The sequence below is a fragment of the Capra hircus genome, chromosome 5, assembly GCF_001704415.2.
Source record: "Capra hircus breed San Clemente chromosome 5, ASM170441v1, whole genome shotgun sequence".
Lineage (NCBI taxonomy): Eukaryota > Metazoa > Chordata > Mammalia > Artiodactyla > Bovidae > Capra > Capra hircus.
In genome coordinates this window covers 112,876,057-112,895,866 of record NC_030812.1, presented here as the reverse complement: position 1 = coordinate 112,895,866, position 19,810 = coordinate 112,876,057, and the positions used below count along the sequence as shown (strand labels likewise).

The window sequence follows — 19,810 nt, the reverse complement described above, 5'->3', positions numbered from 1 at the left end:
GAATATTACATTGCGTTTAGTTGCTTAGTCCATAAATGTTTGTGAGGGCTCAGGGTGCGGTGTGGTGTTTTCTTCTTTCCCGCACAGGTTTAATTAAGCACGTGCCCCCACGGATCCCCAGAGACCAGTCACTAGTTTCAGAGCCTGGGCCGGAACTGGTACTCGCGGAACCTTTCTTCCCGCGGGTGCCTCAGCCCGCCCGGCGGGAAATACATCAAGGACCGCGCCGCGCCTCCGGAAGTCGGGTCTCGGTCGCCCCGGTTACGCGCGTGGGGGCCGGGTTCCCTCACCATGAGTGTCCGGGTTGTGCGGGCCGCCCGGGCCTGGGCCCGAAGCGTGAGCGGCCGCCGTGGCTCCTCGAACTTCCCGCGGCCTCCGCTGGCTGCTGTGGACGTGGCGGCGCTGCTGCGAGAGGCGACCGCGGCGGACGGAGGGTCCCGGGACGCGGAGGTCGCGGCGGGACGGCGGGAGCCGGGCCAGTGCTCGGTGCTGCTCTTCCCCGGCCAGGGCAGCCAGGTGGTGGGCATGGGCCGCGGGCTGCTCCGCTACCCGCGTGTCCGCGAGCTTTACGACGCCGCCCGCCGCGTGCTCGGCTACGACCTGCTGGAGCTGAGCTTGCGCGGGCCGCGGGAGGCCCTGGACCGCACTGTCCACTGCCAGCCCGCCGTCTTCGTGGCTTCGCTGGCCGCCGTGGAGAAACTGCATCACCTGCAGCCCGCGGTGAGGCCTGGGGCTCCCTCCTGTCGGGGTTCGCCGCGTCCACTTCGGTTTGGCAGGTCCTTCCTGAGGTCCCACCTGTGCCAGGCGCTGCGGTAGGCGCAGGAGATAAACTGGCGTGATCAAAACGAGGATCGGTGCTTGCGTTTTAGGGCAGGGAGATAGATCAGTTCAGTTCAGTCTTTCAGTTGTGTCCGACTCTTTGCAACCCCATGGACTGCAGCACGCCAGGCCTCCCTGTCCATCAGCGCCTCCCGGAGCTTATTCAAACTCATGTCCGTCGCGTCGGTGATGCCATCCAACCATCTCATCCTCTGTGGTCTCCTTCTCCTCCCGCCTTCAATCTTTCCCAGCATCAGGGTCTTTTCCAATGAATCAGTTCTTCGCATCAGGTGGCCAGAGCATTGGAGTTTCAGCTTCAGCATCAGTCCTTCCAGTGAATATTCAGGGCTGATTTCCTTTGGGATGGACTGGTTGGATCTCCTTGCAAGGAGATAGATAACAGAGAATAAAATATACTGTGAAAATTGCCTAGTGTGTGAAGGGAGTGAATGGCTGGTTTCGATTGTAAGTGATCCTTAATCATTTAATGAATTACTCAACGGTTTTAAAAGGATGAACCTTCCTTCATGAAGAGTCATTGAGAAGATGATGAAAGTATCCCTTCACTTGAAGTTGTGGGATGATTTAATATCAAAACATGTTAAGACAGAACTTTACCCCATTTCATCCTCACCACAACCTTGTAAAGTTGGTAGCATTATTTTATGGATGGGGAAAGAGGATGGCAGAGATAGTAATTAGCTTAAGGGGTCCTGTGAAGTCGTGATAACATTTACCCAGTGTTTATCCTGGGCCAGCTCTGTGCTGAGCGATTTAGAGGCCTTATCTCCATGTAATTCTCTCTTAGCAACCCTGTGGGGGTAGGTTGAGCTCTGCTCATTTCACAGATGAAATAACTGAGGTGAGGAGGTTAGGGGACTCTCCCAGGCTAAGCATCAAATCCTGCTCTCTGTGACTGTGAAGGGCATGCACTTAACTTCTGTACTTGGTGCCCTCTGTCTCCATCGGCCTGAGAGGCAGAAGCAGGAGAATCCAGAGCCCCGGGTTGGAGTCACAGCTTAACCACGGAGTCCAGTGGCAGGGTTTGACCTCCCTTGCCAGGGAAGCTCCGCATCAGTAAAGGGCTGGTCAGTGATGGTCGAGGCCACTTCAGTGTGTCATCCTCTAGCTGGAGCACCAGGCCAGCAGAATCTGGCTCACTGAGCTGCTGAACACTGTCGGCTCACGAGTGCAGAGCCCCAGACAGCTCCCCTGAGAACATGGCCTCATGTTCCTCTGCATCTGTCGCTGCAGGTCATTGAGAACTGTGTTGCTGCTGCTGGGTTCAGTGTGGGAGAGTTTGCAGCCCTGGTGTTTGCTGGAGCCATGGAATTTTCTGAAGGTACCCGGGAAGGGAATTGATTTTATGCATGGGGTGTTGTCTTGCTGGGCCCACTGAGGACAAGGGGCACCGCCGAAAACAATTGTGGACCTACTCAGGGCTTAGAGAAGGGGACACATGGGTGGGGATGACAGTGGGACCTGAGGACCAGACTTCACCTGATTGGAAGCTTGAAGGACTTGTCGGGGAGTTTCTTTCCCCTCTTAGTCTTGTGGAAGCTCCTCGCTTCTGTCTGCCCCACTGTTCGTGGGCATTTTAGCGCGTTCCAGTGCCTGTCATGTGATGGGCGCTCAGTAGATACTCATTAAGTGAAAGAGAATAAATCAGTGTTTGATCTTGAGATCAGTTTCATTTCTTAAGGTTTTTGTGTGTAAACAGGTCAACATTTTGCTTATAGTTAAGTACAAAGGACTTGAATAGACATGTCTCTAAAGATCCACAAAGAACCAATGAGTACAGCACAAGATGTGCAACATCTCAGCCATCACATTACAGTCCTTCAGTTCAGTGCAGTTGCTCAGTCGTGTCCAACTCTGCAACCCCATGGACTGCAGCACGCCAGGCTTCCCGTTCATCATGAACTCCTGGAGCTTACCCAAACTCAGACTCATGTCCATTGGGTCGGTAATGCCATCCAACCATCTCCTCCTCTGTTGTCCCCTTCTCCCACTTTCAATCTTTCCCAGCATCAGGGTCTACTCAGATGAGTCAGTTCTTCGCATCAGGTGGCCAAAGGATTGGAGTTTCAGCTTCAACATCAGTCCTTCCAATGAATATTCAGGGCTGATCTCCTTTAGGATGGACTGGTTGCATCTCCTTGCCATCCAAGGGACTCTCAGGAGTCTTCTCCAACACCACAGTTCAAAAGCATCCATTCTTTGGCACTCATTTTTCTTTATAGTTCAACTCTCACAGCCATATATGACCACTGGAAAAACCATAGCCTTGACTAGATGGACCTTTGTTGGCAAAGTGGCGTCTCTGCTTTTTAATATGCTGTCTAGCTTAGTCATTGCTTTTCTTCCAAGGAGCAAGTGTCTTTTAATTTCATGGCTGCAGTCACCATCTGCAGTGATTTTGGAGCCCAAGAAAATAAAGTCTGTCACTGTTTCCATTGTTTCCCCATCTATTTGCCATGAAGTGATGGGACCAGATGCCATGATCTTCGTTTTCTGAATGTTGAGTTTTAAGCCAACTTTTTCACTCTCCTTTTTCACTTTCATCAAGAGGCTCTTTTAGTTCTTTTTCGCTATCTGCCATATGTGTGGTGTTATATGCATATCTGAGGTTAATGCTATTTCTCCCAGAAATCTTGATTCCAGCTTGTGCTTCATCCAGCTTGGCATTTTGCATGATGTCCTCTGCATAGAAGTTAAAGAAGCAAGGGGACAATATAAGCCTTGACATACTCCTTTCCCGATTTGGAACCAGTCTGTTGTTCCATGTCCAGTTCTAACTGTTGCTGCTTGATCTGCATACAGATTTCTCAGGAGGCAGTGGTCTGGTGTTTCCATTTCTTTAAGAATTTTCCACAGTTTGTTGGAAAGACTAGAGATCCCTTCAAGAAAATTAGAGATACCAAGGGAACATTTTATGCACAGATGGGCACAATAAAGGATAGAAATGCTATGGACCTAACAGAAGCAGAAGATACTAAGAAAGGGTGGCAAGAATACACAGAAAAACTATGCAGAAAAGATCTTCACGACCCAGATAATCACAATGGTGTGATCACTCATCTAGAGCCAGACATCCTGGAATGTGAAGTCAAGTGGGCCTTAGGAAGCATTACTATGAACAAAGCTAGTGGAGGTGATGGAATTCCAGCTGAGCTATTTCAAATCCTGAAAGATGATGCTGTGAAAGTGCTGCACTCAATACGCCAGCAAATTTGGAAAACTCAGCAGTGGCCACAAGACTGGAAAAGGTCAGTTTTCATTCCAATCCCAAAGAGAGGCAATGCCAAAGAATGCTCAAACTACCACACAATTGCACTCATCTCACACGTTAGTAAAGTAATGCTCAAAATTCTCCAAGCCAGGCTTCAACAGTATGTGAACCATGAACTTCCAAATGCTCAAGCTGGACTTAGAAAAGGCAGAGGAACCAGAGATCAAATTGCCAACATCCATTGGATCATTGAAAAAGCGAGAGATTTCCGGAAAAACAACTACTTCTGTTTTATTGACTATGCCCAAGCCTTTGACTGTGTGGATCACCACAAACTGTGGAAAATTCTGAAAGAGATGGGAATACCAGACCACCAACCATTAGGGAAATACAAATCAAAAGCTCAGTGAGGTACCACTTCATGCCCACCAGGATGGCTTTAATTTAAAAAACAAGAGGAAAATAGTACGTGTTGGCAAGGATGTAGGAACCTCACACACTGTTGAAATATAAGGCAGCGCCGCCGTCGTGGAAGGCAGTTTGGTGGATCCTCAAGGTAAACGTGGAGTTGCTGTGTGGCCCAGTGGTTCTGCTCACAAGCCTGTACCTAAGAGATGAAAACACATGTCCACACTGGAAAACCTGCACACAGATGTTTGTGACAGCGTTATTCATATTCATTTCCAAAAGGCAGAAATTATCCAAATGTCCATAATGAGATGAGTGGATAAACAAATTGCGGTAGATCGACCCAGTGGAATATTCAGCCATAAAAAGAAATAAAATCCTGATGTGGGAGCATGGACGAACATCAGAAACATGCTAGGTGACAGAAGCCAGACACAAAGCTCACTTATTTTTCTATGAAATGTCCGGAATACATAAATTCATAGACAGCTGATTAGAGGTTACTGGGGGTGGAGGGAAGGAGAAATGGAGAGTGATTGCTCGGTGGGTGTGGGGTGTTTTGTGGGCTGATGGAAAGGGTTTTTCGGCCGTGCCGGGTCTTTGCTGCTGCCCGTGGGCTTCTCTCTCGATGTGGCGAGCAGGGGCTCCTCCCTAGGTGTGACGCACAGGCTTCTCACGTGGCAGAGCATCAGCTCTCGAGTGTGGGCTCAGTAGTTGCTGCATACAAGCCTAGCTGCCTGACAGCATGTGAAAACTTCCCAGACCAGGGATTGAACCCGTGTCCCAGCATTTGCTGGTGGCTTCTTAACCACTAGACCACCAGGAAAGTCCTGTATGTTCTGAATACAACAAATACTGCTGCATTTATGCACTTAAAACTGGTTATATTTTATGTGAATTTCACCTCTTTTTTAAAAAAGCATTATAGAAAGAAAGCCTGATCAAGAAAGTGAAAAAATTTTTCGTATTTCTATATCCTAATAAAGATATTTTATAGAAATATAGTTTAATGTGTACATAATTTGCAGAATTATTGATGTGTTTTTTCAGTTGACAGCTTGCAGTTATTTAATGCCTGCTTGGGAGGGCCTCCACATTGCTGTGTGTTCTCTCCTGCTTCCTAACACGGGCTCTTAATGTGTTTGCTCCATAGTTCTGCTTGTGTAAGGGGCTGAAACTCCAGCACAGACATACTCAGTGCTGGGGGAATGAAGGTGTGTTGAGAGAAAGGGCGCAGGGTTTGTTCCTCTGACCTTGTCGTCCCATCAAACCCCGGACTCGTCCCTGAACTGCTTCTTGATCTGGTCATTTCCGCCCCACCAGGGAGCAGGCCCAGGACCAGGGCGATGCTATCCAGTAATTGGATAGCATGAATCCAGTCCAGTCTTTTTTCTCCAGTTTTTCTGAAGTATAGTGAAGGTACAATGTTGTGTCAATTTCTGCTCTTCAGTGAAGTGATTCCGTTATACATATATACTTTTTATCTTCATTTACATTAGGGGTTATCACAGGATATTGAGTATATATCCTCGTGCATAATAGTTGGCGTCTGTGAATCCCAAACGCTCAATCATCTCCCCCCCGACCTCCCCTCCCCCTTGGCAGCCACCAGTAGTCTGCTCTCTGTGTCTGAGTCCGTATCTGAGGCATGTTCATTTGAGTTGGGGGTTTTTTAAGTTGTTGTTTTCATGTTTTACTTATTTATCTTTGGCTGCATCAGCTCTTTGTTATACTGCGTGGGCTTCTCTCTAGTGGCTTAGTTGCCCCACAGCATGTGGAATCCTCGTTCCCCTCAGTTCAGTTCAGTCACTCAGTCGTGTCCGACTCTTTGCGACCCCATGAATCGCAGCACCCCAGGCCTCCCTGTCCATCACCAACTCCCGGAGTTCACTCAGACTCACGTCCATCGAGTCCGTGATGCCATCCAGCCATCTCATCCTGGGTCGTCCTCTTCTGCTCCTGCCCCCAATCCCTCCCAGCATCAGAGTCTTTTCCAATGAGCCAACTCTTCGCATGAGGTGGCCAAAGTACTGGCGTTTCAGCTTTAGCGTCATTCCTTCCAAAGAAATCCCAGGGCTGATCTCCTTCAGAATGGACTGGTTGGATCTCCTTGCAGTCCAAGGGACTCTCAAGAGTCTTCTCCAACACCATAGTTCAAAAACATCAATTCTTCGGCCCTCAGCCTTCTTCACAGTCCAACTCTCACATCCATACATGACCACAGGAAAAACCATAGCCTTGACTAGACGGACCTTAGTCGGCAAAGTAATGTCTCTGCTTTTGAATATACTATCTAGGTTGGTCATAACTTTTCTTCCAAGGAGTAAGCGTCTTTTAATTTCATGGCTGCAGTCACCATCCGCAGTGATTTTGGAGCCCCCCAAAACAAAGTCTGACGCTATTTCCACTGTTTCCCCATCTATTTCCCATGAAGTGATGGGACTGGATGCCATGATCCTAGTTTTCTGAATGTTGAGCTTTAAGCCAACTTTTTCACTCTCCTCTTTCACTTTCATCAAGAGGCTTTTGAGTTCCTCTTCACTTTCTGCCATAAGGGTGGTGTCATCTGCATATCTGAGGTTATTGATATTTCTCCCGGCAATCTGGATTCCAGTTTGTGTGTCTTCCAGTTCAGCGTTTCTCATGATGTACTCTGCATAGAAGTTAAATAAGCAGGGTGACAATATACAGCCTTGATGTACTCCTTTTCCTATCTGGAACCAGTCTGTTGTTCCATGTCCAGTTCTAACTGTTGCTTCCTGACCTGCATACAGATTTCTCAAGAGGCAGGTTAGGTAGTCTGGTATTCCCATCTCTTTCAGAATTTTCCACAGTTGATTGTGATCCACACAGTCAAAGGCTTTGGCATAGTCAATAAAGCAGAAATAGATGTTTTTCTGGAACTCTCTTGCTTTTTCCATGATCCAGCGGGTGTTGGCAATTTGATCGCTGGTTCCTCTGCCTTTTCAAAAACCAGCTTGAACATCAGGAAGTTCACGGTTCACGTACTGCTGAAGCCTGGCCTGGAGAATTTTGAGCATTACTTTACTAGCATGTGCTGCTGCTGCTGCTAAGTCACTTCAGTCGTGTCCGACTCTGTGTGACCCCAGAGATGGCAGCCCACCAGGCTCCCCCATCCCTGGGATTCTCCAGGCAAGAATACTGGAGTGGGTTACCATTTCCTTCTCCAGTGCATGAAAGTGAAAAGTGAAAGTGAAGTCACTCAGTCGTGTCCAACTCTTCGTGACCCCATGAACTTCAGCCTTCTAGGCTCCTCCGTCCATGGGATTTTCCAGGCAAGAATACCGGAGTGGGGTGCCATTGCCTTCTCTAATGAGTGCAATTGTGCGGTAGTTTGAGCATTCTTTGGCATTGCCTTTCTTTGGGATTGCAATGAAAACCGACCTTTTCCAGTCCTGTGGCCACTGCTGAGTTTTCCAAATTTGCTGGCATATTGAGTGCAGCACTTTCACAGCATCATCTTTCAGGATTTGAAACAGCTCAACTGGAATCCCATCACCTCCACTAGCTTTGTTCGTAGTGATGCTTTCTAAGGCCTGCTTGACTTCACATTCCAGGATGTCTGGTTCTAGATTAGAGATCACACCATCGTGATTATCTGGGTCGTGAAGATCTTTTTTGTACAGTTGTTCTGTGTATTCTTGCCACCTCTTCTTAATATCTTCTGCTTCTGTTAGGTCCATACCATTTCTGTCCTTTATTGAGCCCATCTTTGCATGAAATGTTCCCTTGATATCTCTAATTTTCTTGAAGAGATCTCTAGTCTTTCCCCTTCTGTGTTTTCCTCTATTTCTTTGCATTGATTGCTGAAGGCGGCTTTCTTATCTCTTCTTGCTATTCTCTGGAACTCTGCATTCAGATGCTTATATCTTTCCTTTTCTCCTTTGCTTTTCACCTCTCTTCTTTTCACAGCTATTTGTAAGGCCTCCCCAGACAGCCATTTTGCTTTTTTGCATTTCTTTTCCATGGGGATGGTCTTGATCCCTGTCTCCTGTACAATGTCCCAAACCTCATTCCATAGTTCCTCAGGCACTCTATCTATCAGATCTAGGCCCTTAAATCTATTTCTCACTTCTACTGTATCATCATAAGGGATTTGATTTAGGTCATACCTGAATGGTCTAGCAGTTTTCCCTACTTTCTTCAATTTATGGTAATAAGGAGTTCATGATCTGAGCCACAGTCAGCTCCTGGTCTTGTTTTTGTTGACTGTATAGAGTTTCTCCATCTTTGGCTGCAAAGAATATAATCAATCTGATTTCGGTGTTGACCATCTGGTGATGTCCATGTGTAGAGTCTTCTCTTGTGTTATTGGAAGAGGGTGTTTGCTATGACCAGTGCATTTTCTTGGCAAAACTCTATTAGTCTTTGCCCTGCTTCATTCCGCATTCCAAGGCCAAATTTGCCTGTTACTCCAGGTGTTTCTTGACTCTCTACTTTTGCATTCCAGTCCCCTATAATGAAAAGGACATCTTTTTTAGGTGTTAGTTCTAAAAGGTCTTTTAGGTCTTCATAGAACCGTTCAACTTCAGCTTGTTCAGCGTTACTGGTTGGGGCATAGACTTGGATAACTGTGATATTGAATGGTTTGCCATGGAGACGAACAGAGATCATTCTGTCATTTTTGAGATTGCATCCAAGTACTGCATTTCGGACTCTCTTATTGACCATGATGGCTACTCCATTTCTTCTAAGGGATTCCTGCTGGCAGTAGTAGATATAATGGTCATCTGAGTTAAATTCACCCATTCCAGTCCATTTTAGTTCACTGATTCCTAGAATGTCGACGTCCACTCTTGCCATCTCTTGTTTGACCACTTCCAATTTGCCTTGATTCATGGACCTGACATCCCAGGTTCCTATGCAGTATTGCTCCTTACAGCATCAGACCTTGCTTCTATCACCAGTCACATCCACAGCTGGGTACTGTTTTTCCCCTACCAGGGCTCAAACCCGTGTCCCTGGCATTGGAAGGCGAGTGCCTATCCACTGGGTCAGCAGAGAAGTCCCCTGTGTCGCATTTTAGATTCCCTGTGTAACTGATATCATATGGTATTTGTCTCTCTGGCTTACCTCTCTTAGCGTGATAATCTCTGGGTTCATCCCCTTTGCTGCAGATGGCTTTGTGCTCATTATTTTTCATGCCTGAGGGGTATTCCCTTGTATATATGCACACCACATCTTTACCCATTCACCTGCAGACACTGAAGTTGTTTCTGTGTCCTGGCTGTTGTGAATCGTGTTCAGTCCGTTCTCACATCATCACGGCAGCTGCCTCCCTGGGCACACAGCCCCATCCTCCCACTTCACACTTGAGCCACACTGAGCCGGGAGCCCTGCTTTCTAGCTCATCTGCCTTGCCAGTGTCGAGCTCTCCAGTGAAGGCAGTCATGCTTGAATTACGATAATTATGTTATTAAAATTCATATACTTATTTGTACATCATTCCAGGCATCTAGAGGTTCTTAATTATTTTCCTTGTTCAGCACCATTTCTCTAAAATAATTTGTAGTTCTCAGTTTTCACTACAGTTCAGGCAGGCTAGATATTATTGTCTTCATTGTACTAGCTAAAAATTTGACCTGGAAGGAGGTCATGACTTCCCTTAAGCGATGCAGCTCAGAGTCTCTTCCTTTCCGCTCTGTGCCAGGGTTTCTCAACAGCACTGTTGACGTTTTGGAACAGATGATTCTTACTTGGGGGGGCTGTTTTTTGTAGGCTGTTGAACAGCATCCCTGGCCTGTGCCCACCAGATGCCAGTAGCACCCGCCCACCCCCCTGATGATCAAAAGCTGTTTCCAGATACCACCCTGGGGGTAAAATCACCCTGGTCAAGAACCACCATCCTGCACCAGCCAGCTCTAAGGCAGGAAGCTCCATGGGTTCATTTGTACTGTGCCAGGGACCGTGCCTTGCTCTCTGATGATCGGGGGACCATCTCTGCAGTTCGGATCCCTAGAGCGGCGGCTTGTGGACTGGTGATAGATCCAGTACCAGTGTCTCCAGTGAGGGTGGAGTTTGTGCTTTGTTTCTCAGGCCTGGGCTCCCTTCTCCATCACATGCCCTGATTTTTCCAAATGCGCTTCTCTCCGTGTAGGTCTGTTCGCAGTGAAAATTCGAGCTGAGGCCATGCAGGAAGCCTCGGAAGCTGTGCCCAGTGGCATGTTGTCCGTCCTCGGCCAGCATCAGTCCAAGTTCGCCGTCGCCTGTCTGGAAGCCCAGGAACACTGCAAGACTCAGGGCATAGAGAACCCCGTGTGCGAGGTGGCCAACTACCTCTTTCCTGACTGCAGGGTGATCTCGGGACACCTGGAGGTTGGTGTTGGCAGGAGCAGCCTTCCTAGAACCCAGTTCGGTGCAGAAGGTGGGACTTGACTCCGCACCCAGGACCCCGCTGAGCCTAACGGGTGCTCTGCTCAGCCGTGGTCTTGGCAAGTGTTTGAGGGCCAGCGTGTCTGTGGTAGGGCGAGCGCTCCACGGGGAGGCTGGGTACTGTTCCCACTCCGCCACGTGCTCCAGTGATGAGGGACGACTGGACCCCGGGCAAATCCCCAGCCCACATGGAAGGCAAAGGGGCCAAACCAGGTCATCTCCAGGGTCTCCCTGTGATACGCTCTGGCCTCCTCGCAGCCTCTTGTCCCCTCGCTTCCTCAGAGGAGCAGCTGCCTCCTGCTGGGTCGCTCTGCTTTTCCTGAGGTGTCTGTTTTTGCACACTTTCTTCTGTCCAGCCTCCACTCACTGCCGACACCCTTTCTCGGGCCGAGGACACACAGAAAGATCAACCAGGGTTCCTCCCGTCAAAGGAAGGCAGCTGTGAACAGAAGACTCCAGGTTTCAGGGCACCGTAGGGGTCAGGCTGGCTACCAGATGGGCCGAGGAGGCAGCCCAGGAGGCGCTGCGCAGAGGGTGGGGTTGCCGAGAGCAGGGGTGCCCCAGGCCGAGAGGCGTCCCGAGCAGCAGGGCCGGCTCTGTGCCGTGCGCCTGGCCGGGGCCTGTGGAGTGCACAAGTCAGGCTGGTGCCGCTCCGTCCTGGCTCAGCCCGTCCAGTTCTCACGGCCAGTCCTGTGCTCTGAGCAGGGCGGCTCAGCTGCAGGAAGCTGAGGCAGAGAGGCCAGCGCCCGTGATGGTGGAGGCAGGATGCACCGGGGGCACATCCTTTGGGGTGATGGAAACAGATAGAGTGTGGTCTTGGGTGTGGAGCCCTAGGTCAGGCTGGACTCTGCTGCAGTGAGGGCCAGACCCCGCCGTGCTGCCCACACGCGTGGATCACCCCCCGTGATGGCTCACTATGCTGGGCTCTGCTCCACGTGGCTTTTGCTCCAGGGCTCAGACAGCTAAGTGACCTTGGTGTGGAATAGACAGACTCAGGGCACAGGCTGGTGACCTCTGATGAGCCACAGGCTGCACTGGCCATGCGTGGGCACAGGCTACACTCCTGCAGGGTGGGGCCCTTGGAGCGGGCCAAACGAGCACCATCCGACTGAAAATATTAACCCCTCCTACCCTTGAAGAACTGTACAAAAATGATCTTCACGACCCAGATAATCACGATGGTGTGATCACTCATCTAGAGCCAGACATCTTGGAATGTGAAGTCAAGTGGGCCTTAGAAAGCATCACTATGAACAGAGCTAGTGGAAGTGATGGAATTCCAGTAGAGCTATTTCAGATCCTGAAAGATGATGCTGTGAAAGTGCTGCACTCAATATGCCAGCAAATTTGGAAAACTCAGCAGTGGCCACAGGACTGGAAAAGGTCAGTTTTCATTGCAATCCAAAAGAAAGGCAATGCAAAAGAATGCTCAAACTACTGCACAATTGCACTCATCTCACACACTAGTAAAGTAATGCTCAAAATTCTCCAAGCCAGGCTTCAGCAATACCTGAACCGTGAACTTCCTGATGTTCAAGGTGGTTTTCGAAAAGGCAGAGGAACCAGAGATCAAATTGCCAACATCTGCTAGATCATGGAAAAAGCAAGAGAGTTCCAGAAAACCATCTATTTCTGCTTATTGACTATGCCAAAGCCTTTGACTGTGTGGATCACAATCAACTGTGGAAAATTCTTCAAGAGGTGGGAATACCAGACCACCTGACCTGCCTCTTGAGAAATCTGTATGCAGGTCAGGAAGCAACAGTTAGAACTGGACATGGAACAACAGACTGGTTCCAGATAGGAAAAGGAGTACGTCAAGGCTGTATATTGTCACCCTGCTTATTTAACTTCTATGCAGAGTACATCATGAGAAATGCTGGACTGGAAGAAACACAAGCTGGAATCAAGATTGCCGGGAGAAATATCAATCACCTCAGATATGCAGATGACACCACCCTTATGGCAGAAAGTGAAGAGGAGCTAAAAAGCCTCTTGATGAAAGTGAAAGAGGAGAGTGAAAAAGTTGGCTTAAAGCTCAACATTCAGAAAACTAAGATCATGGCATCTGATCCCATCACTTCATGGGAAATAGATGGAGAAACAGTGGAAACAGTGTCAGACTTTGTTTTTGGGGGCTCCAAAATCACTGCAGATGGTGACTGCAGCCACGAAATTAAAAGACGCTTACTCCTTGGAAGAAAAGTTATGACCAACCTAGATAGCATATTCAAAAGCAGAGACGTTACTTTGCCGACTAAGGTCCATCTAGTCAAGGCTATGGTTTTTCCTGTGGTCATGTATGGATGTGAGAGTTGGACTGTGAAGAAGGCTGAGCGCCGAAGAATTGATGCTTTTGAACTGTGGTGTTGGAGAAGACTCTTGAGAGTCCCTTGGACTGCAAGGAGATCCAACCAGTCCATTCTGAAGGAGATCAACCCTGAGATTTCTTTGGAAGGAATGATGCTAAAGCTGAAGCTCCAGTACTTTGGCCATCTCATGCGAAGAGTTGACTCATTGGAAAAGACTCTGATGCTGGGAGGGATTGGGGGCAGGAGGAGAAGGGGACGACAGAGGATGAGATGGCTGGATGGCATCACTGACTCGATGGACGTGAATCTGAGTGAACTCCGGGAGTTGGTGATGGACAGGGAGGCCTGGCGTGCTGCGATTCATGGGGTCGCAAAGAGTCGGACATGACTGAGTGACTGAACTGAACTGAACTGACCCTTTGCGGGCACAGAGAGCTACCCTGCTCTATTTTTTCCTGTTACCAATCCCAGGGCTTGGTAACAAGACAGTAATTGCTAACTCTTCTGTAGCGCTTGTATACCAGGCATAGTTCTTCTCATAGTCCTGAGATAACTATTGTTGTTATCCCCATTTTTACAGGTGAGGTAACTGAGGCAGAGAGAGGTAAAGCAAAATTTCCCAAGGTCAGTCAGCTGCTCTGACTTTCCTTGAGTCTTCAGGAGCAGCTGGCCCAGCTTCTGAGCAGGCCATGGGTGGCGTCAGGTTGGAGGACGCAGCATTTGGGTTACTGCCTAGGAAGCCCTTTGCTGGATCCCAAGGAAGTGTTGTCAGGGTCGTAGGCCTTGGGCTGTGTCCTGAAGGCACAGGATCTCTTAAGAATATACACAGTTTCAAAGATATTTGCCAAGTATGTTGTGGTTCTGAGTCTGGGCCTGTTAGTCCTGGGGGCCCCTCTGGACGGAGGAGCCTTCAGGGAGTGGCTTCGGGCCGCAGGGAAGGAGAGCTTTGGTCTTTTCTAAGAAACACCAGATGAGAGCTTTCAGACCCTGGATTGTGAGATGAGACTCGGAGCCTCCTGATTGTCATCTTGAAGTTTATGGAGTAACAAGGAAACAAGCTTAAACAGTTATGACGAGTAGCAGGATTAGATGCTTTTTCGTGTATCAGATTCTTCCACGCCTCCTGTCTGGTCACTTCCCAGCAGTCTTATGAAGTAGATGAAATTGTGCTCATTTCATGGATGGAATAAAAGAAGTTCAAAGATTTGCCTGGGGCCACCAAGCTAGTGAGTGACGGAGCTGAGACAGGACCGCGTTTCCCGGTCTTGGCTCTCTTTCAGGCATAGAGTGGTCACCTGCCCAGGCGGGGCTTGTGAATGGTCAGAAGGGCTTCCGGGGCACCAACTTTGCAATTGTGTGGGGTGAAATACACGCGGGTGTGTGGAGAGATGCATATTCTCTACGGAGGACTGATGGCCTCAGTCAGAGGTGACCCCCTCGTTGTGTGTTTCTTCCCCTGAGACTCACTGGCTTAAACCTCCCTTCGTTTTTCTTCCAGGCTCTGCAGTTTCTCCAGAAGAATTCCTCTAGGTATCACTTCAGACGCACCAAGATGTTGCCGGTTAGCGGTGGGTTCCACACCCGCCTCATGGAGCCGGCCGTGGAGCCCCTGTCGCAAGTGTTAAAGGCGATTGATGTCAAGAAGCCCCTGGTGTCCGTGCACTCGAACATCGATGGGAACAGGTACATGCATCCGAAACACATCCAGAAGCTGCTGGCGCAGCAGGTGGTCTCCCCGGTGAAGTGGGAGCAGACGATGCACGCCATATACGAGCGGAGGAAGGGCACCGCGTTCCCCCAGACGTTCGAGGTGGGGCCTGGGAAGCAGCTGGGCGCCATCCTGAAGAGCTGTAACCTGCAGGCCTGGAGGTCCTACAGCCACGTGGAGGTGCTGGAGGCCAGCGAGGACACAGAGGGGCCCCTGTAGGGCCTCCCACGGGCCGTGGTGTGGACGGGCCACGGCCGAGGACTCGGGCTCCAGGGGGCTGAGCCCAGCCTGGCCTTCCTGTCAGGCCGCTGCCTCTGCGTGAGCAGGAGAGTAGTGTGCTTTGAATGCCCTTTGGAAAGCACTGGAAGCGAGTGTTTCTTCACACGCCGGTGTCCACCTCTCCCTGGCATGCCTGAGTGCTGGGGGCTGCAGCTGTGCTGGTCCTGTGAAGACCTGCGGGTTCCACCCCCGCCTTCTGGGCAGCCCACGTTGCCTCCCCAGGGCCCAGGCAGCTGCTTCGTAGGCAGGAGTGTTCTGAGGCCTGGGAAGGCCTGGCCTGCTGCCGTGTGGGCGCCGTGGGCCATGGCTTGAGGCCAGCGCCAGACACCCTCCTCTGCTGGCCCAGCCTCCTCTGGACACGATGCAGCCAAAACCTTAGCTCCTTTGCCCCTGAATCCAAAGGGCTTTAGGACCCAGCGGGCCATGGCAGCCATTCGGTCCCCATCACTCACCCGTTGGGAGATGGTGCCCCATATGTTTACTTACCCAACGGAAAGCATCGAGTGCCTACTGTATACCAGGGAGCAAGTGGCCTCTGCCTTGGTGGGGAAAAAGGCCCTTTAGCAAGGCGGGAGCTGCGTGGGGAGGGCAGCCCTGCGTCCTCCCCACCCCCATGTCACCCCTTCCGACTGCAGTCACCGAGTGCCTGCTGTGTGCCCAGGGCCGAGCCCAGCTCGGGCCCGCCCACCGAACTTATCCTCAGCCTGCTCCACACCGGGAGCCCAACGCAGGGTCCCCACTCCTAATATCAGTATTAAATGTGATCAGTTCTCAACTTCTGGGGTGGTTTTTTCATTACACAGTGATACTGGGAAAATCTCACTGGGGATGAAATGTCTGAGCTCGTCTTTAAACATCACTGTCATGTAGGCATACGTCAAACCCTGGGTAGGGTGTCTCTTCTTTAATTAATTGAAGTCTAGTTAATCTACTAACCTGAAGATTAGTTAATCTAGTCTAGTTGTGTTAATTTCCGGTGTACAGCAGTGATTCAGTTATACATATTAATACACATATACATTCTTTTTCCTACTCCTCTCCATTATGGTTTAATCACGGGAGGACTGAATATCGTTCCTTGTGCTGTTCGGAATGATGTTGTGGTTTATCTGTCTCTTACGTGTAGTGCTTTGTATCTGCGAACCCCAAGCTCCTAAGGGTTTCTCACTTTTCGTTCTGTTTCTCAACTAGAGTGCTGTTGGCCTTTGAGCAGAACCAGTCTTCACTGTGTGGGACAGGCGCGTGCTCGTGGGCCACTGTCCTGGCCCCTAGCGATTCCACGGCAGTCGCATTTCTGGGGATTGTGACCCCAGACACGCCCACCTGTGTCCACAGCCTGCAGCCCTCCCTCGGCTGAGAATCACTGCCGCAGATCCTTGTTTCACCAAGGCCTAGGTTTGCATGCTCTTTGGAGCACAATGAAGAACTATTTCTTCAAACTTTGTTTTATACAGTTCAGTTCAGTCGCTCAGTCGTGTCCAACTCTTTGCAACCCCATGGACTTCAGCACGCCAGGCCTCCCTGTCCATCACCAACTCCCAGAGTTTACTCAGACTCATGTCCATTGAGTCAGTGACGCCATCCAACCATCTCATCCTCTGTCGTCCCCTTCTCCTGCTGCCTTCAGTCTTTCCCAGCATCAGGGTCTTTTCCAAAGAATCAGTTCTTCACATCAGGTGACCAAAGGATTGGAGTTTCAGCTTCAGCATCAGTCCTTCCAGTGAATATTCAGGACTGATTTCCCTTAGGATGGACTGGTCTCATCTCCTTTGTTTTGTTAGAGAATTTCAAATCTTCACAAAGAACTTTGTTAAGTTTGTATTTTATTGATTTTATTTTTGGCTGTGCTGGGTCTTCCTTGCTGCCCAGGCTTTCTCTTGTTGCTGTGAAGGGGGTTGCTGTATAGCGGCTTCTCACTGCGGGGGCTTCTCTCATTGGGGAGCACAGGCTCTAAGCTACAGGTGTGGGCTCAGGAGTTGTGGCAGGTGGGATCTTCCTGGAGCAGAGATGGAACCCATCTCCTGCACTGGCAGACGGATTCTTTCCCACTGAGCCCCCAGGGAAGCCCTCGTTCCTTTGTAAACAGTTGCTGAGTCTGCTGGAACCCCCTTGGCTGAGAGCCTTCAGTAACAGGCAGCCTGGGAGACCATTCGGTTTCCACAGTCCAGTCCAGGTGCAGGCATCTGGCTGCGCCTCAAGCAGCTCTGAGGAGCACAGCCCCACAGGTGGGCAGCGGAGGGCGGGCCGTCCAGGCTGCAGGCCTCACTGCTCCTCTGGGCGCGTCTGTCTCAGGGGCCGCCCAGTAGGAGTCATGTGGCCAGTAGGTGACCACATCACCCCTGCCCTCTGCCTGACCGGGACAAGCCTCTGGCTCTCCCTTTTGGACACTGGACAGTCATTTCTGGTGTTGTGGACACAAGATTGAGACCAGTTTCAGCTCTCCTGCTCCTGTGGAAGCTGCCACGTGGAGCAGCCAGAGCGGGTTTCACTCTGGATCTCAATCTGATTGGAGGATCCTGGGGTGATGGAAGTCTGGGCCACCTTGGTCAAGTCCCCTGCCTCTGGGCCCCAGTTTCCCCCATCACAGGTGCAGTGGGCAGGGCTCCACCTCAACTCCAGGAGCCCTGGGTTGGGGGTGGGTGGGCCCTCTCCCTGCCCAACCCCCCAACCTCCAATTGAATCCTGCAGAGATGGCAGATTGTGCCGGGAGTTACAGGAGTCATCCTGGGGTGTGGGCCCGGGACCACGGTGGGTCCTGCATCCTGTTTCTTGGCAGGACCTTGGCCAGCTCCTGCCCCCATGGGGACGATACCAGCGCTGTCCTTGGTCTGAGGGCTCTCACCCTGAGGTGGGACTCGCACCTGCCACCACTTCCCTGGACCCCACGTCAGTGGAGAAGCTTGGAGTGCTTCTCTTTCCAGCCACCTGACTCCACGGGTCTGCCTGGGAAGAGGCACCATGTCCTCGGTATTCACCATGCGTGCAGCGGTGCCCTGGGGCCTGCCAGAGACCTGCAGCAGGAGATGAGGGGTGGGAGGCATTGTGTGAAAATTCTCTAGGAGTCATGTGGCCAGTGGGTGACCACATGTCACCCCTGCCCTCTGCCTGACAGGGACCAGCCTCTGGCTCTCCCTTTTGGACACTGGAGAGTTGTTTCTGATGTTGCTGTGGACTCAAGATTGAGACCGGATTCAGCTCCTCTGCTCCTATGGAAACTGCCACGTGGAGCAGCCAGAGTGGGTTTCACTCTGGATCCCAATCTGACTGGATTGCAGGATCCTGGGGTGATGGAAGTCTGGGCCACCTCGGTCAAGTCCCCTGCCTCGGAGCCTCAGTTTCCCCCATCAGGGGGGCTTGTCCAGGTAGACAGGAGTGAAGTGCTGGCCCTCCACGACCGGATCCACATCGGCTCAGAAGGTCAGGTGCCGCGTGGGAGCTAGAGCTGCGGCAGGCAGCTAACCCAGGCCCGGGCTGGCGTGAACCAGGAGACACAGTGGGGCCGACGCTGGCCCGTCTGCCTCCGCACCCCGGCCTGTCCCCGCCCCAGGGCCTTTTTACTGCAGTCCAGCTCCCCCAGCCCCTCCTTGGAGAGGACTCATCTCACCCTCTGCAGGCCCCGGAGTTTTCTCAGTCCCACATCCTTAGCCATTCTACAGTGGGTCACACAGGGTGAGCCCTCGGATCACTCCCGGGTCTACAAGCTTGGTGGGAATGTGGTACCAGTCTGGGATGGAGCTCTCCAGACAAAGCCGGCTGCACAGATGGGGCATCCCAGCCATTGCCTGGGAACTGGGAGATTCTGGTCTCCACCTCCCAGCCCCGCTGTGAGGTTCTCAGAGCCTGACATGGTGACACCTCACAGGAAAGGGAATGAAGTCAGGCCTCAGAGCCGTGGAGGGCCAGACCTTGGGGAGCTGCAGTATAAGGCCTGGAGCGGTCCCTTCAGTCATGAGGGCTGGAGGTGTGCAGGGGCGCAGGCAGGATGCAGGGGGCCGGGTCTGACCAGCCTGCTGGAAGGTGGGGGGTAGCTGCACCTGCTGGGTCAGCTCCAGGGCTGAGTGGGGGTCAGCAAAGACTCACCATCCCTGAGTCCTGGTGGGGGTGGAGGATGAGCAAAAGATGCTGAGGGCCGGGGAATGGAAGGGGGGTGGGGGAGCCGGAAGGTGGCTCACCCCAGCCCAGGGCTGGCACGAGGGGGTGGGGAGAGACAGCACCAGGGGAAAGAGGGCCCACCTCTCAGGGTTTAGAAACTGCCCTGGGTCAGGTCTGGGGTGGGCTGAGCCCGCAGGGTGGGGGCCTGGCTTCCTGCCCCGGGGGCCCCTGCCCAGCCCCCTCTCTGCACCCCACGGGCGTGACAATCCCCAGCAGGGAGCCCTGGATGAGCAGGCATGAGGAGGGCAGATGGCCCAATTGTAAGAGGCACTGACAGCCGAAAGGAAGGTATCCCTAACGGCAGGCTGCAGGCACCAGGACATGATGAGGGAGTAATCCAGCTCATGCAGGCCAAACAGCACGCCAGGCCAGCCGTGGAAGGTGCAGGAAGGAGCTGGGAGCCGGGTGGTACTGCAGGCGCACTGGTGACCCGGAGCACGCCCTGCCTTCCCCACACCCCACCGGCAGGATGCAGCCCACCGACCCCCAGAGAGGACAGAGACCGGC

The 19,810-nt window shown here is 51.4% G+C and overlaps 1 protein-coding gene across 3 annotated transcripts; it reads left to right on the top strand.

Moving 5' to 3' along the window:
* Positions 237-15,926, top strand: MCAT (malonyl-CoA-acyl carrier protein transacylase). 3 transcript variants are annotated; one of them, XM_018048870.1, is made up of 4 exons: positions 239-720; positions 2,074-2,161; positions 10,578-10,844; positions 14,663-14,820. In XM_018048870.1, exons 1-4 carry the CDS (start codon positions 292-294, stop codon positions 14,692-14,694), a joined length of 816 nt encoding a protein of 271 aa, XP_017904359.1. In that variant the 5' UTR covers positions 239-291; the 3' UTR covers positions 14,695-14,820. The 3 variants fall into 3 exon arrangements, with proteins under 3 accessions (XP_017904360.1, XP_017904359.1, XP_017904358.1); XM_018048869.1 differs by having other exon boundaries at positions 242-720; positions 10,578-10,795; positions 14,663-15,926; XM_018048871.1 differs by lacking the exon at positions 10,578-10,844 and having other exon boundaries at positions 237-720.

Bases quoted from the DNA above. Each gene is read 5' to 3' on its own strand.
- MCAT (XM_018048869.1), top strand. From the start codon at position 292: ATGAGTGTCCGGGTTGTGCGGGCCGCCCGGGCCTGGGCCCGAAGCGTG. The intron at 721-2,073 runs GTGAGGCCTGGG...CTGTCGCTGCAG, and splicing joins TGCATCACCTGCAGCCCGCG to GTCATTGAGAACTGTGTTGC. The intron at 2,162-10,577 runs GTACCCGGGAAG...CTCTCCGTGTAG, and splicing joins AGCCATGGAATTTTCTGAAG to GTCTGTTCGCAGTGAAAATT.